The sequence below is a fragment of the Alligator mississippiensis genome, chromosome 2, assembly GCF_030867095.1.
Source record: "Alligator mississippiensis isolate rAllMis1 chromosome 2, rAllMis1, whole genome shotgun sequence".
Taxonomy (NCBI): domain Eukaryota; kingdom Metazoa; phylum Chordata; order Crocodylia; family Alligatoridae; genus Alligator; species Alligator mississippiensis.
In genome coordinates this window covers 213776-231294 of record NC_081825.1, presented here as the reverse complement: position 1 = coordinate 231294, position 17519 = coordinate 213776, and the positions used below count along the sequence as shown (strand labels likewise).

Sequence of the window (17519 nt, the reverse complement as noted above, 5' to 3'; positions counted from 1 at the left end):
TGGTGGTTGCTCCTAGTGTGGTTCTGCAGGACGTAGGCTGCTTTTGGGCCTGCCGTTGCTCGGCCCCGTGACCAGTGACCAAGACCAGTTTGCAACATGCAGCTAATGCCCAGGTTCCTGGTGCAAGGAGTGATGACGAGTACAGGGCAGGCTGACAACAACCTGGGGTACGTGGTGAGCTGGGCCCACATGGGCAGGACGAGCCTCCCATCTGGGTGCGAGGGCTGCAGCCCGGGCCTGTCCTGGACAACAGTGCCTCCATGCTGGGTTTTAGGGAGCATGGGGACAGGCAGCCTGGCAGGGATTCCCTGCATGATGCCGTAGCTGGAGGGCAGCGGGGTGATATCCGTGGGTACGGGCAGCGTGCGACTTTGGGTGCCGTGCTGGCATCCACGTTCTTGAATGGCACTGCAGGGAGCACAGGGAAAGGCTGAGAGCTGCCTTGTAGCAAGACTGGAAGAGCTTGGTCTGAATTGCACCAGGAAACCTGAGAGAGGTCTGGCGTTTAGTGTGTGGGTCCCAGAGTCCTGGGCCGGGGGCCGGGGAGGGTTGTTCTGGGCGTGGATGCGCTCTGCACAGATTGAAACGAGAGCTCAGGCCTGGGGAACATGGGGGCTCTCCTTGGACATGGGGGCTCCCTGGAGCTGCTTTCCTCCTGCCTGGCCGGGCCGTCCATGTGGGGAAGGTGCATGCCCTGGTCGCCAGTCATTAGCGGTGCTGTCAGGATGCACTGGGAGAGGGTCTCTGGCCGATGCTTGTTCACGCAGGGAGTTAGAGGGAGGCGGCCATCCCAGGTGCACCATGGACTAATTGCACCCCCCAGGCAGAGGGACAAGGAGCAGGAGAATTGGGCAGCAGGAGCCTGCCCCCATCCAGCAGTTGACATGTGTGCTAAGGACTGGCACTTTGAAGGTGCTTCTTGGATGTGGTCTGGGGCAAGCTCTGTCCCCAGCTAGGTGACCGTGGGCTTTACGGCCCAGGGTAGGGTAGAGCAGCACAGTTGCTGACCCTCCTCTTTGGACACGGGTTCCTCGCCTGCAGGGGAGACGATGCGAGGTCTGCACCCGTGAAGTGTCGTGCCTGCTCCCCCGTCAGCGAGAAACCGGGAGAGGAGCCCGCTGCTGAGTTAGCAGCCTCCAGTTCTCCACCGCTGCCCCCGGCGGGGGCGGGGAGGACCAGTTTGAACTGCTCCGTGAGAGAGGTGTGCACCAGTTTTACACACGGATAGAGAAGCCAGCAAGCATTAAACCAGAAATAATTCCCCCTTCTGCCTCCCACTGAAGCTGCCTGGTCTACCCGGTCCTCCCAGAGCTGGGCCACGTGCAGCTGAGCAGGTGTTGAGCGTGCCTGGGCTCGCCTCTACCCAGGAGCACCACCTTTCCCTGCAGCCCTGGACCCTGAATCGCAGGCAGTGCCTGCCTGGTCCTGGCAGGGACACGGCGTGGACAGAGCCTGGAGGTGACCTGTACGGCTGGTCACACGGTCCCAGCTGCTGGCAGCTCAGGCTGCCAAGGAAGCAAAGGGAAACAAAGGGTCCTTGAGGACAGAGGCATTTAGGTGTGCTCTTACCCCACGCGGCAAGGGCAGGGTGTCCCCAGCTGAAGAGAGCACGGATTTTTTGCAGGGCAGGGCTGCACTGGTGCCTCCAGTCTCTGCTCATGTGTTAGCAAGAGGCTCAGGCTGGTGTCTGAGGAGAGGCTGAAGGAGCTGGGCATGTTCATCTTGCAGAAAAGACACTTAAAAGGGGATATGACAGCAGTCTACAAATGCGTGAAGGGCTGCCAGAGAGGAGGAGGAAAACTTTTTCTCCGGTTGCGGAGAGCAGGACACGGACTAATGGCTTGCAGTTGCAGCAAAGCTGGTTTAGACTGGAGATCTAAACAGTTCTTCCCTGGCAGAGCAGGGAGGCCATGGGAGAGATGCCAGGGAAGTGGGGGGACTCGCCATCACTGGAGGGGTCAAGGAGCGGGTGGACAGGATTTAGGCGTGCTCTGCTATGGGGATTTCCTAGGCTCAGGACTTAACTGCCTGCCATGTGGGGCTGGGAGAAAACTTCCCCCCCCCCCCCACTGCTTCTTGTGCAAGGGGGCTTTCCCCCTTCCTCAGGGGCCCTGGTGCTGGCTGCAGCCCAGGCTGGGGTGGGATGGGGCTGTGCCAATGCTCCTGCTGGCACCAACCCCGCAGGGTCCTGGCTGGAGGGTCTTGCCCCTCTGCTCGGGATCAGGCTGCTGCTGCACTGGGGCAGGAAGGAATTTCCCCCCCGGTCAGACTGGTACGGACTGGGGGAGGGTGCTTTCCCCGTGCAGCAGGGCCACGCTCTGCCGGTCTCGGCATATATTAGTACCCTTTCATAGGAGCAGGACGTTGGCTGCCGTGGTCCCCCTGCTTTAACTGTGGCAGGTTCGGTTGTGATGTCTGAGCTGTGTCAGGGTGACAGTAGTTTAATGAAGAGTTTAGATGGTGGGTTTGTCTGGGCTGGTTTGGATGGGGCTGATCCTGCCTCCAGCAGGGCTGGGACTAGATGTGTCCCTGCAGGTCCCTGCCAGCCCCACTTACTTATGACTGTGGGTTTATGTGCTGTTGGCAGTGCATTGTCTTTGTGCTGCGGCCCAACTCCCACCAGGCCCCTGCCATGGTCCCTCTCCTGTCTGGCTGGGTCCCGGTGCTTAGACCTGGGGGCCACGTGGTGACAGGACCAGGCCCACTGCGCTGGGCACTGCACGGATCCAGGCCGGCCCTGCTGCGTACAGTTTCTACGCGCTGCTGAGTAGCAGCTCAGGTGGAAAATGTTAAATATAGCAGCGTTCTTTGCGGTGCATCTTTCTGCAGAAAATGGCTGTGGGCTGAAACCTTAGAACTGAGCTCTTTCAGTGAAATGAGGAGGAAAAGAGTTGTTTCTGGGCCTTGGGGCAGCTCTGGGCTGGTCCAAGCAGCCACATCTGCAGCTGCGGCTGCAGCAAGCGTCACCGGCAGGCCCAAGATAACACAGCAGCATGCTCAGGGATGGCTCTGTCCTGCACCCAGGTGTGGGTGCGCTTGGGGAGGGAGAGGCTCATGGGTTGATGATGTCCTCACTGTAGTGACCACAGGAGCTAGGAGGCCTCGTCTCTGCCCCCTGCATGTCGTAGCTGCATCCACCTCCAGCTGCTGCCGCACATCCTTCCTCCCACCAGATAAGCTGCTGTTTCCAGTCTGGGGACACCTACAAAGGCGAGCAAATGACACTGAGCACTTTGAAGAGGCAGGAAATAGTGCACAGCACACTATCTCCACCCCACCATCTCCCGCCACAGCAGGGGAGGGGGTGTCGTTAGCCACTGGGGTCTTTCCCTGGGAAACGAGCAGGGCGAGAGCCCCTGTCAGGGAAAGGCCAATGAGTACGAATCAACCCTGCCACCCTCCATCACAGCAGTGAGGCCGGCTGGGAGCTGGAGCCGCACGAAAGGCTGGCTTCTCTGGCCCTGGGCACAGCTCCAGCATTCGTGTGAAGGCAGTGCGGTTTCTAGCCCTCGTGCGTGCGGAGAAGGAATTGAGAGTGAATGGATGCAACAGGCATGGCAGCAGCTGCCTGATCCAGATGCCAGCCTGCAGCAATCAGCCTGGGGATGGGAGACTGTGCAGCCACAGCCTGACAAGGGTCTAAGCGCCTGTATTACCCTGCTTGGCAGGGAATGTCCATGGGGTGTGGGAGGCAAGGGCCGGTGGCCGCGCACCCACTGCACCGGGCAGCGGGTAATGGACTTGCACAGACTTGCACGTGGCATCAGCTCCTGCCGTGAGAAAGGAAAGGGAAGCAAGTAGCACGGTACAGGGAACCATGTCCCAGGCCACGTGGATTTAGAGCTGCTAATGCACTTGAGGAGGGGGTTTCCAGCAGCACAGTTTAGCTCCTTTATATCAGTCCCCAGTGGGGGAAATGCAAATCACTTCAGAAAATCTCCAGCTGTCAGACCTGCTGCTGGCACCTGTTCAGTTACTCAGACTGGGATGACCTGGGCCATGGCTGGGCTCTTGCCTTGTGAACTGGGGGTGGACTGTGGGTTTCAGTGCCCAGAGGCAGGAGCTGCACCTGGGTCTCCCAGACCCTAGCCAGCTGAGCACCCTGCTGCTGCCTTACCCGGCAGGCTGCAGTACTGAGAGGGGCTGGGGCGAGGTGCTCAGCCCTGCCATGGGCTTGTGGCTGTGAATCCTGCCTGGAGCCGGGTGCCTCCCTGCAGCCCAGAGCAGGGCCAGGGCAGACATCATGCTCGTCGTCTCTTGGCCTGACAGCTCCCTGCACACAGAGTGACTCTGGCATCTTCTTGTACCTGCAGCCTTTGGGCCATCTGGGAGACCTTCTTGGCCCAGGGCTGGTCCCTGCACCTGACTGTCACCAGCAGCCTTGTCACTTGGCCCAGGCCCTGGGCTCTGGTTTCAGCAGGAGATGTAAAGATTCTCTGTCCTTTTGGCCCCTTCACTGCAATGCAGCTATGGGAGGTAGGAAGGAGAAGGGTTGTGTCAACCCCCCTCCGCCCCACACCCATCTGCTCAGCATGCTGGGCCAGGGAGGGTCTGTGTTATTTCCAAATGGCCAAGGGCTGCCCTCACTGCTTGAGCTGTTCCCTGGCACTTGGGTGAGCTGGAGCGGTCATGGTCCAGGCCTCCTCCCCGGGAAGCTGCCAGAGGTGGGGAAGAAACTGGGAGGGGAGAGGAAAGGGTAAGCAGACTGGATGCACCCAGAGCTGCTGCTCACGTCCTTCCAGTTCCTGCTCCGGCTGGAACTGCTGAGCAGCAGCTGCAGGGTCAGCAGCCCCAGGACTGACCTGCTCCCCCATCCTCAGGCCCCCAGGTGATCTGCCAGAGCCCGAGGCAGCTGGGGTGCTCCCTACCCCACAGGGCTGGATTACGTTGCAGCCCCGTCGGTGCTGTGGGACCAGCTGACCAGCTCCCCTCACCTTCCAGGCTTCCTGTAGCAGCTTCGGCAGGGTCTGGCATGGTTCGGAGCACAATGAGGCGCTGAAAGGTGCTGCGGACTCGAGCGGTGCATGCACTTGCTTGCAGGTAGCTGATGTTGGTCACAGTGCAAGTCACAGACAACATGCCGGGAGCTGCCTGGGTTCACAGCTGAGCCAATCCTGCACTTATCCAGCCTGTGCTGAGGAGCTGTATGGGGAAGGGAGCTGCTGAGAGCAGCTGGTTGCTTGCTTGCAGGATGGCAGCAGCAGGCCAAGGCTCTGACAGGCAGCCTCCTGCCCTCTCTTGTTCTGCCCATGTGGGAAGAACAAGGAGCAAGGGAGGCTCAGGTTGGATATTAGGAAAAACTTCCTTACCAGGATGGTGATGAAGCTCTGGAGCAGGCTACTCGGAAAGGTTGAGGTACCTCCATCTTTGGAGATGTTTAAGACCTGGGTAGACAGAGCCTTGGCTGGGATGATGTAGTTGAGTCTGGTCCTGGTGTGAGCAGGGGAGTGGACTAGATGTGACCTCCTCAGGTCCCAGGGCCTGGCCTGGCTAGTTCAGGCTAATGCACCATTGCTTGGTTTGGGATCGAGGCCAAGAAGGTGCTGACTTGACTGATCTCCAGAACTCGTATCAGACTTTCCAATCGGGCTTCTTCAAACGAGCACTGTCATTACCTCTTAAAGGGGCAGCACGAGACTGCAAAGCTTAAACGCACAAAAATAAGCACATCCAGATTCACCCACACACACAGCGGGTGAGGTCAGATTGCTCCAGCTGTCTGCTTTTCCCACCGGGGTGCTCAAAGGGCAGGGAAGGGACAGTGTCGGCTGCAGGGGGTTACGAGTGTAGCCCAGGTGGTCAGTGCTGCCCCGCCACAGTTTCGTGCCTGAGCCCTGTAGAGGAAGCGGGTGTGCACTGGTGGAGGGCGTGGGTGACGTAGTCCAAAGGCAGCGTCTGTGTCTGTGTCCATCCCCATGTCCGCTCTTGCAGCCCTCACCTATCCCGGGCATCTGCATGTACATGTGTGTGCATGCATGACTACTGTTGCTGAATTGGAATGAGGGGGTTTGGCCCCGTGGCTGCCTGTTAGTTTTTCCCAGACCTCCTGACCAGTCCCCTCTGCCTCATCGTGCCTCCTGCTGTGGCTCCTGGTGTGGTGGGGGGATTTGGTGCCATTGCACGGTGGCTCTGACTTGGCCTGGTCTGGTGGGAAGGTGCAGGTGCTGGGTCCCTGCCCACTGAGCAGCTGGTATCACTAACCTGTTATTGCTGCAGCCCCAGGGTGCGGGGCTGGCACCAGGTACTTGGGAGCTGGTGCTGGGATCTTAGCTTATAGATTCAGAGAGTCGGAAGGGACTTCTGTGGGCCATCTAGTCCGACCCCCTGCCCCGGGCAGGCAAGAAAAGAGTCACCAACCCTGGGGCCATGTGATCCCAGCCAGGTGTCTGTCCAGTCTCCTCTTGAAGATAGACCCCCAGGGATGGGGCGAGCACCACCTCCCTGGGAGCCCATTCCAGATTCTGGCAACCGTGACCGTGAAGAACTTTTTCCTAATGTCCAGCCTAAACCTTCTCTCCAGTAGCTTATGGCCATTGTTCCTTGTCGTTCCAGGGGGTGCCCTGGTGAACAGATCGTTGCCTACTTCGTGTTGCTCTCCCCTTATGAATTTGTACGCCGCCACAAGGTCCCCTCTCACCTTCTCTTGGAGAGGCTGAAGAGGTTCGGGTCCCTCAGCCTTTCCTCGTAGGGCCTGCCCTGCAGGTCTCTAATCAGATGAGTGGCTCTTCTTTGGACCCTCTCCAAGTTGTCCACATCCTGCTTGAATGGCAGCGCCCAGAACTGGACACAGTACTCCAGCTGCAGCCTGACCAGTGCTGCATAGAGGGAGGATCACCTCCCTGGACCTGTTTGTGAAGCACCTATGGATGCACGACAAGGTGCAATTGGCTCTGCCAACTACTTCATTGCATTGGCGACTTGTGTTCGTCCTGGAGTCAACAGTGACTCCAAGCTCTCTTTCTGCCTCTGGTGCTGAGAAGGTCACCCCCCAGCCTGTAGGTATAATGGCAGTTCTTCCTCCCTAGATACAGCACCTTGCACTTGTCCTTATTGAATTGCATCCTGTTGCTCTCTGCCCACTTCCCCAACCTGTCGAGGTCAGCCTGGATCTGGTTCCTCCTCACCAGGATGTTAGCCTTGAATCCTTAGGTCCCCCACCCGGTCATCCCCTGTGGCCAACACCAAGTCGAGCAAGGCATTACCCCTGGTGGGACTCCTTACCTCCTGTGTTAGGTGGAGGTCCTGAATACAAGTTAAGAACCTACGAGACCGGTTAGATCTAGCTGACTGCTCCTCCCAGCATATGTCTGGGTAGTTAAGGTTCCCCATGACTACCATATCTCTAGACCTCACAGCCTCTTCGAGCTACTTGGAAAATTCCTGGTCTAGCTCATCATCCTGGTGCAGCAGCCTGTAGTAGACCCCCACCACCAGATCCCTTTCACCCCGAGCCCCTTGGATCCTAACCCACAGAGTCTCTGCTTGACCACCCTCTGTCCCTAATTGTCTGCCCTTGTCTGTGGGAGCAGCATGTGGTTCAGGGCTTCCCAGGGGCCTGGCTAGGCCTGGCAGCACCAGTTCAGGCTGGACTCGGGGGTCAGGCTCGGACTCCTCCAGATGCTGCTCTGTGCACTGCAGGAGCAAGCCTCCGTGTGCACTTGTGTGTGTGCGCACACCCCTAGGCCAACCTTGGCAAGCTGCTCGCGAGGCCAGGCACACAAGGCACCAGGGCAGTCAAAAGTCAGTGCTGCCCTGGCCCAGGGCTGCCCTCCGCTCTCCCTGGGGTGAGGCTGGACTCATTTGTGCTGGAGTTTTACCCAGCAGCTCTGAGCAAGATCAATGCACAACCACCCAGGGGCAAGTGTGGGGCCTGCGCCGTACCAACACAGCCCTGGCAGCAGCCTAGTTCCGGCCCAGGCTCGAGTGCTGTGGTCCCCTGGCACATCATGTGGAAGCCGAGGGTGGGCAGCGAGGGGTTAATGCCAGCTACCCATGTGTGGTGGTCAGGGGCTCTGGGAAGCAGGGGCAGCTGCCCTCTGGCACCAGCTGCCTGGTGCTGGGAGAGGGTCTGTGGCAGAGACCCCAGCCCAGCCACTCACTCCCCTGCAGGAGCAGGGCTGTAGTCGAGCGCCTCTCCCGTCTGATGGGAGCATGTGGGCTGGAGGTGCTGCGGCTGTTCTGGGGCGTAGGCGTGTCAAAGTCATTAGTGGCTCGCTAGTGGTGTTCAAGCACTGCTGTGGGGAGCGGCTGTTCCAGCCAGCAGCTATTCCTGTCCCGGGGGGGACAGCGCGGTGGTGGCTGATCCTGCACGATGCACGTAACTGTGGCTGCAGCAGTCGGCTCAGGGTGCCGCAGCAACGTGGGAGCGCCATCCGCACTCAGGGCCCAGGCCATGGAGCCCGTGCCCTGGGCTGTCCTCAGGCTGTGGACAGTGCGGTGATGCCAGAATGTCCCCTTGCTCCCTGGTCCCGTAAATCCAGGGTGGATGTGGCCCTGAGGAGATCTCACCCTGGGGCTTGGGAGAGACTCCAGAAGGAGCCAGCCTGGGGTAGGGGGGCTGGAGCAGGCTGCGTCAGCTGCACCCCTGGACTCTTCCTGCTGCTCTAGGCACTCCCTGCCCTGTGATGACTGCCCTTGAGCTCCCGTGTGGTCACGGCCCACAAGCTCCCATGCAGTCTCAGCACAGCCGTCTACTTCAGCCTTCCCCCCGCCCCGTGACAAATCGTGAAGAGCCTGTTTGTGTTCAGAGGCTCCCTGCAGGCACCGGCATGCAGTTTACTGCTGGGACATGCTACTTCCCTCCTGCCTCCTGCACTGCCTGCAGGCTCCCAGCCCGAATTGCTTGAACAATCTCAAGGCCCGTTCTTTCTCCTCTGAGCCCTCCCCTCTCTTCCAGTGAGCTGGGCCCAGCTCTGCTCCCTCCCTGCCCTGGCAGGACCTGCCCTTAGAGCTAGGTGCCAGGTGCTGTGCAGAGGTAGCAGACATGATGATTGTGTGGGGGGTGCGGGGAAGGTGCCAGGAGCTGCGCCACGACACAGGAGGGAGGGCAGAGGACTGCAGGGTTGGAGGGGTTAGGGGGAAGTGCACTGTGGGGTTCACCTGGTGCCATCTCGAGACCCTGGTCACCCCCTGGCAGAGCTGCACATGTGGATGCAAGAGGCAGTGCGTTGGGCAGCTGCTGGCCCCATGCCCAGCTGTCCCAGCTCTGCAGCACTGAAATCTCTCAGCTGTTCTCACCTGTTTGGCTGCTGCCAGGAACAGTCTCAGGCTTCCTGGCCGTGCCAGGCTCCAGGCAGCCTCCAGCCCTTGCCATAGCCTGTGGCTAGCTGGGGTCAGGGCCAGCAACCCTGGTCCTAACCAGTTGCTAGCACTGGGCTGATGGCCTCTAGAAGGGACCCCCCTGGGGCTGGGGAGCAGCAAGCGTTCCCATCCCTGGGCTGCAGCCATCACTTGTAATGACCAGCTGGAAAGCAGGGCAGGGCCTGAGGAGGCAGCACTGTCTGTGTGCACACCTGGGCTACCAGGCTGCCTGTGGGAGATGCCAAGGAACCTGCCTGGGCTCCTGTCAGGTGTGCCTGAGGCAAGAGGCAGCAGGTTGCTGGCAGTCCTAGGGCTCATCCTGGTTGGGGGCTGGGCTGGCTGCAGGCTCCTGTGCAGGGAAGTCCATGACGTACTCTCTCTGCTTGCAGAGGTGCAGGAAATAGTTCGCCGCTTCTCCCACACGACCGTGTCCAACTACAGCATCTTGCTGGTGGCCCCACAGCTCCGGACGCTGTACGTAGGAGCTAAGGACGCCATCTTTGCCTTGTCCCTGGACTCCATCGACCAACATGCCAAGATGGTGAGCATGAGGCCCCAGCCTCAGGGATGCAGGGCATGTCCCTGACAGGGGTGGGACATGCCCTGGGTGTTTGGGAGGCTGTGATACCATGCACTGGCTGTGTGCCCAGGCTGCTCCCCTGTGGGTGTGGGCATGGGTCCACACACAGTGGGGGGGGATCACATCTGACATAGTGGATGTGTGAAATGGGGGGTGGGTTTCATGAGCTGCAGCAGGGGAGTCACGGGGACAGGGAGAGGGCACTCAAATTGCAGGCGTGGGGTCTACCATGTGCAGATGGCATGGAGGGGCTGCAGTGATTGTTCTCCCTGTCATCTGGTTGACACGGTATTTGCTTCATCCCAGCAGTGTTTGGTACCAAAAGCGCAGCTGGTAAAAGACATTACCAAAAATCCTCTTGGTTCTCCCCTACCCCCAGGACCAGCAGCTGGCAAACTACACCCATGGGATGGATATGGCCACAACATGCTTGGTGCAGCCCATGGTGGCACGTGGCATCAGTTGTGTGTGCTTGGCCTGGCTTGTCCCCTCCTCCACCCAACATCCTGCACTGATCCCTCCACAGCCTTCCCCCGCAGCAGGTGCTGGTCAGCATCACTGCTAATTTGGCCCTCCGCACTGCCACTGAGGACAGGAGTCTGACAAGAGGCAGAGGCAGCAGCAAGTGCCTTGGCGCTGTGGAGGGGAGTGGTAACCTGCGGCCATGGAGGAGAGCAGTGGCCTGTGGTGGCTGCTGGGGCACCTGCCACCCTGAAAGGTGGTTGACCCCTGGCCTAGGCCGTCCTGGCTCAGCTGCAGCTGGTAAAGGAGCTGGTGGTGACAGGGGACAAGAAACTGAACAGGAGCCAACAGGATGCCCTCGTTGCCAAGAAGGTTAATGGCATCCTGGGCTACACTGGTAGGAGCGTTGCCAGCAGATCGAGGGCAGTGATTCTTCCCCTCTATTCGGCACTGGGGAGGCCACATCTGGAGTCCTGTGTCCAGCTGTGGGCCCTCCACTATAGAAAGGATGTGGACACACTGGAGAGAGTCCAGCAGAAGGGAATGAAAATGGTTGTGGGGCTGGGGCACATGACTTGTGAGGAGATGCTGAGGGAACTTGGCTCTTTAGTTTGGAGAAGAGAAGACCGATGGGGATTGAACTTCAACTCCCTGCAGGGGGATTGCAAAGAGGATGGAGCTGGACTGTTCTCGGTGGGGCAGATGACAGGACAAGGAGCAATGGGCTCAAGTTGCAGCAAGGGAGGTTTAGGTTAGATGTTAGGAAAAACTTTCCTGGGGAGGGTGGTGAAGCACTGGAACAGGCTCCCCAGAGAGGTGGTGCAGTCTCCATCCTTGGAGATGTTTAAGACCCGGCTCGACAAAGCCTTGGCTGGGATGATGTAGTTGGGGCTGGTCCTGCTTGGAGCAGGGGGATGGACTAGATGTGACCTCCTGAGGTCCCATCCAACCCTTGTTGTCTGTGATTCTGTGACCCACCTGGCACCAGCAAAGAGCTTTGCCATGATCCCACAGCAGGAGAAACTGAGGCTGCTCCTAAGACTCACCCTGTCCATACTTCATATGAAACACAGCGGTGCAGTCAGCACTCAAGGAGGGGGAGCTTGGCCCAAGATCCCACCAGCCACCCTCCATCCTGTCCCCTGTTCGTGGGCAGAACACCTGGCAATGAAGCAGCCTGGATGTGGACAGGTTGGACAGTCCAGTGCAGAGCAACCAAAGTGATCAGGACCCTGGGAGACGAGACTGATGAGCACAGGCTAGAGGAGCTGAGGGGACTGAGTCTGAAGAAGAGAGAACTGAGCAGGGATTTGATCACAGGCTGCAGATCCCTGAAGGGCAATGACAGAGAGGATGAGATGGGCTTTTCTGTATGGGCACAGGGGACAGGACTAGGAGCAACGGCCTCAAGCTACAGCAGAGAAATTGAGGATGAAGATGAGGAGGAACGTGCTGGCTCAGAGGGTGGTCAGGCGTTGGAACAGGGTCCCCAGAGAAGTGGTGGCATCTCCATCCCTGGAAGTGTCCAAAAGCAGGTTCCAAGACAGTTGGCAGGGGATTGGATTGGATGTGACCTTGCGAGGTCCCTTGTAGCCTTGCTTTCCGAAGATCCTATGGTCCTGTGATCTCCAGTCCCCAGGCTGCAACTCCTTCTTGTGTCCTCTCCTTGCTCCTTTCTTAGATGACCACTTCCATTTGTGTAACAAGGTTGAACAGTAGCCATCGCTCTCCCGAGTGTTTAGTGCAGGCTGCAGCTGCTTCGTTCCCAGCCCCGAGGAGGGGCTGTGCATGCCCTGAAGCTGGTCTCGCCTCTCCCAGCTGCACAGCTTGACCGACATGTAGCTGCTCGCATGCATCCTGCTTCTCTCCTGCTCAGGTCCAGGCCAGGGCTCTGCACAGGGATGGCTTGGGTGGTGCTAAGCCAAGTGATGGCCCCTTCATGGTGCCTGTCCCAGGATTGTGCTGCCGGGCTTCTCTGCAGCCTTCGACCTGGCCTGCACACGCGTGATACAGCAGGGCTGCTGGGATGCACCCTGGAGCCACTCCACAGAGCAAGGGGCAGGCGCCGGTCACCCTCAGGCTGGAGCCACTACAAGCACAACAGGCCTGTCCTCCTGGGCTTCACAGGCTCATTTAAGGCATTGGTCTTAATAGTGGTGGCAATTAGTGGCTAAAGCCCCTGCTGTCTCAGAGACCCGCCGTGAAGCTGTGCTGCTCTGGGCCAAAGCACTTCGAAAAGCTAGGACAGAGCGTGGGAGAGACAGGGGTCAGGATCATGGTGGATCTCCGACTGTGTTTGGGAAACACTGCAGAGCCCTTTGGCAGAAGGTGCTGTTTCCACGTGTGCATCCCCATGCAGCTGCTACATCCCAGCCTGTGGGGAAAGGGAACATAAGCAAGCAAGAGTAGAGACAAGTGCTGGAGCTTCCATGGAGCCTCTCCCCTCAGCAGAGGCCTTGTTACTACCACGGGACATGCTCAGACACCGCTGTGACGGGCCGCAGGGAAGGGCTCCGAGGGGTGCAGGTGGCAGCAGGGTTAGGACCCGCTGCAGGGACCGACTCTACTGCGATGCTGAGTCAAGGCTCTTGGAGGGAACCTGCCAGGGCTGCAGTTCTCAGGCTTGTTCGACTCCAGCCCTGCGGGGAAAATGCCAGCTCTGCAATTCTCTTGTCTCTTGACTATGGGAAAATACTACAGCGACTTCTCTGTTGCTGAGACTTTGCAGGGTGAAAACAGACTTCTTTGTGTCACCATAGCAATGTTTATGGCAGCACGTGCTTGACATGTTTTGCCCAAGGACATGGATCAGCCGTGGTGGGAAACGTCCCAGGACACATCCCACTACCGCTCCTTGGGTTGGGTCTGTTCATACCACAGCAGGGCAAGGGGTGTTTGACCCTGCAGGGCCCTGTTTGATACTTCTGGGCTTATCCTATGAACTGTGTGCAGGTGTTTGCACACCTGGCAGTGAGCAGTGCCTCGTGGCACCCTGACTAGGTGCTCACAGAAACCTGCCTAAGGACAGTGGTGCTAGGGTGGAAACAACTGCCCCTGACCCTGTACGGCTGCTTCCTGGAGAAAGGGGCCTGGAGGGGGCATTGCTTGTTCTTTCTGTGTGTGGGCAAATCTGGGGGGGTGGATTTGCTTGTGTATTTCTTTTGGGGGAGTTAATAATTCCTTTCCCACCACCATGTCCTAGCTCTGATGGGACTTCTTGCTATTTTTCAGATTGAGTGGAAAGTTCCCGAGCACCAGCGCTTATCCTGTACCATGAAGGGGAAGAAAGAGGCAGGTACCGGGCAGGGGGGCGGTAGGGGTGGACCAGGGATGAGGGCAGCTCCTTGTGTTCCTCTTCACAGGATGCCCAGGCTCCTGGCTCTGCATCTGTCAGGGCTGCGATGGGGACTTCACCTCTGGGCTCCCAGCAGTACTAGGGGTGAAACATCTGGTATTCAAAGAGCAGCTGCTGCTCAGCTCCTTGGTGAAGGGTTTGAGGAGGGGGACACCCACGTGTCATGGACCCCAATAGGGAAGGCCCTAGGTAAGCTGTGGTCCAGCATGTCTTTCCCGGGCTGTTGCTTTCTACACCATGTTTCTAGGACTGAATGCATTTTAACCTTGTAGTTCTGCAGGACTCGCACCAAGAGTCCTAAAGAGCTGGCCAAGGATAGCTGCAGCCACCAGTAATAATGCTTAATGAACCCCAGAATGGTGGGAAATCCCAGAGGGCGGGGAGATTGCTAAGGCTGTGCCAGGGCCCAGAAAGGGCAAGCAGCCTTGGTCAGCTCGGCCCCCTGATCTGTGCTGAGCAAAGCATGAGGGGCATCTCCCAGGGACTGCCTCAAGAGCTATGTGCACCAGGACTTTTATGAGTGAGCCAGAAGGGAAAGGTGAATGGTGGCTGACCCATTTTATTAGTGACCCATCGGCTGGGGACAAGCTGCCCCTGGAGCTAACCAATGCCAGCGAGCATGGGAGTGAATGAAAGGCTGTGGTCTGTGCAGCTAACCAGAAAGCAGATTGAGTGGCAATTATGGCACAGAAGCCCATTTCCAGCAAGAAATGCCCTGTGGTAACAGGGCTTTGATGTAGTTGAGGCATGTGCAATAAGACCAGCCATGGGCAGGCAAAGGCACTGGAGGTTGTGCTGCTGCGGCTGTGAGGGCGAGTCGGGGTGGCAGGGCAACAGGATCCCATCCCTGCACGGATCAAATGTCCACCTTCTCCTAAGATGTGCTGCTCTCCTGCCCGGTGCTGGTGGTGGGTTCAGTGCACGGGAAGGCAGCTTGCCTGGGTCAGGAGCATGGCAGTTCTGGTCCACAGCCCCCCTGGCCCTGCAGTGTCGACCTGCCTGGCCTCCAGCGCTGCAGAGACCCCAGAAGCTGCTCCCTGCTCATGGCCCACACGCTGTTACTACCTGCGCTGCTCCCCGTCCCGGCATTCGGCAGAAGCCACCCTCGTCTCCCGGCATCCCTCATTCCTGGCATGCCCAGGCCCAGCCAACGCTTTCCCCTGGGGTCAGGAACACAGGCCCTTTGTGGTGCGTGGAGCCCAGCACAAAGCTGTTGTTTGTTGGCAAACCCACGGTTGTTACCCGCGAGGGAGTTGGCCCCCTCCCTCCCAGCAGCTTCAAGCTGAGGCTGATCCTCGTCTCCTCTTGTGCCCCGTGCCCGCTGCAGGCGGTGGGGAGGGGCTGCCCGTGCTGCTGCATCTGCTGAGAGTTTGCCGAAGAACTTTTTTTTTTTTTAATTTCATGTCACGGATCAAATCAGTCAAATCGGATCCCGATTCTATTGAGTGAGCAGAGTTGTTCGGGGGAGCAACCAGAGCTGTGCCAGGGCAGGAACTGGGAGGGCGAGGGCTGCAGGAAATACTCCACCTTCTCCAGAATCTCACCGTGGATCTGGATTACCAGAGCTGAGGACTGTTTGATGGAGGACCTTAGTCTTCTGAATGTTAAGCATCAGTCCCATTTTCTTGCATGCCTCGGTAGAGACGTCGACGAATGCCTGAAGGTTTGCTTCTGAGTGAGCACCCACTGATCCACCATCAGTGTACTGGAGCTCAGTGATTGAGGTTGGGGCAGTCGTGGTTTTGGCTCGGAGTCAGCTGAGGTTAAGCAGTTTAGCATCCATTCAGTAGTTTATCTCCGCTCTGGCTGGAAGCTTGTTGGTGGTCAGATATAACGCTGAGGCAAGAAATATTGAGAAGAGTGGAACGATGCCACAGTCTTGCTTAACTCCTGTTTTAACCTTCAAAGGGATGGGTGATAAAGCCAGTACTGAGAACCACCGCTGGCATACCGTCATGGAGCAGGCAGAGGATGGCGACAAGCTCTGGGATCCTCCACAACACTTCTCAGCTGACCGAGTTGGGAGTTTTTGTGAGGTCAAAGAAGGCCATGTCGAGAGGCTTGTGTTGGTTCTGGCGTTTCTTCTGCAGCTGGCCAGCTGTGAAGATAATGTCATTTGTGCCTCTTGATGCCCTAAACCCACACTGGGATTCCCGGAGCAGGTCTTCAGCAGGGGGAAGGAGACGGTTCAGGAGGGTTGTTGCAGTGATCTTTCCTGTGGTGGACAGCAAGGCGATCCCTCTGTAGTTTCCATGGTCGGACTTCTCTCCTTTCTTGAAGATTATTGCAATTATGGCATCCCTGAGGTCATCTGGGATTTCCTCATCATTCCAGTTCCTTAAGATGAGACCTTGAACTGTGATCTGAGCTCCTCTTCTCCCTGTTTGAAGATTTCAGTGGGGTTTCCATCTGCTTTGTTGTTCTTCATCTGCTCGATGGCTTTCCTCTCCTCATTTAGGGTTGGGGATGCCGAGATCATCTCTGACTGGGTGTTGTGGGATGGAGTTGGGAACACTCCTGTCAAGAGCACAGTAGATTGAGAAGGTCTTTAAAATGCTCCTTCCAATGGGCATTGATGACTCCCCTTTTCTTGATCATTTCTCCTCCATCCTTAGGTCTCCAGGGGGTTGGTCCCTGAGTGCTTGGACCATAGATGGCTTTCGTGGCACTGAAGAGACTGTGCATATGGGTGTCAGTGACACTGGTGATGCGTAGGGGGTGCACATGCACCCCTGAGATTGGCGGTGCACCCCCTGAGAGAAGCACCTGCGGGCAGTCACTGTGGCCACCTGCGGGAGCTCCCTGCTTGCCACCACCACGCCACTGCCGCTGCCCACAGGCTGTCGCCGTGTCCCCCCAGCCTCCGGGGGCACGTGTTGTTCGTGGTCAGCGAGATGCTGATTCTCCTTAGTCTTGTCTTCCCACCATTTGTTCTTCATATTCTGGTCCTCCTTTGAACCTCTGCCTTGGCTTGTTGGAGATTCGGTTTCTTCTGCTTGGAGTTGGTGTTGTTTTGCCCAGCACAAAAGGCCTGGCACTTACAGTTGATCAACTCTTGCATCTCCTTGTCATTGTCATCAAACCAACCTTGATGTTTCGTGGTAGAGAACCCAAGTGTCTCCCCACAAGCACTGATGATGGTGGCCTTGAGCGCGCCCCACAGGCTGCTGACATTTTCCCATTGTTGATTGGAGTTCACCAGTTTTTCATTGAGGCACTGGTGGGAGAGGTTTCACTTGCTTGGGTCCTTCAATGCTGATCTTCCATCAGCATTGCTTCTGTCGCAGCCATCATTTGGGAGCCAGTTTGAGTGACATAACTGAGAGGACAATACAGCGATCAGCCTAGCAATCCACACTTGGCCCTATTAGCACAACTGTTGTTCTCTTGTGGCCATTGCTCCCAGCAAGCATGCTGGCGGCCTGTCCTCTCCATCATTCACCAGCATCTCATCTGCATCTCACTTGCAGATGTTGAGGGATGATTTAAGTTTTCTTTCAGGCCCTGAATAAAATGTTGGTTGGTGTAGGGCCAAGGAGTCTGGCCCCTTGAAATGTGCCCACCACCCCATACTGGTGAACAAGTTAAGAGGCTGTGACGTGGATGACTACACAGTCCGGTGGGTGGCGAATTGGCTGGAGGGTCGCACCCAGAGAGTCGTGGTGGATGGGTCGGTCTCGACCTGGAAGGGTGTGGGCAGTGGGGTCCCACAGGGCTCGGTCCTTGGACCGATACTCTTTAATGTCTTCATCAGCGACTTGGACGAGGGAGTGAAATGTACTCTGTCCAGGTTTGCAGATGACACAAAGCTGTGGGGAGAAG

The 17519-nt window shown here is 57.8% G+C and overlaps 1 protein-coding gene across 1 annotated transcript in view; it reads left to right on the top strand.

Annotated features, from left to right (window-relative positions):
* SEMA4F (ssemaphorin 4F) overlaps nt 1-17519 on the top strand; it is a 49801-nt gene that overhangs the window by 18415 nt on the left and 13867 nt on the right. The window contains exons 2-3 of the mRNA XM_059723439.1: nt 9690-9841; nt 13574-13633. Coding sequence (XP_059579422.1) covers nt 9690-9841; nt 13574-13633 — 212 coding nt within the window. The remainder of the gene's footprint in view (nt 1-9689; nt 9842-13573; nt 13634-17519) is intronic.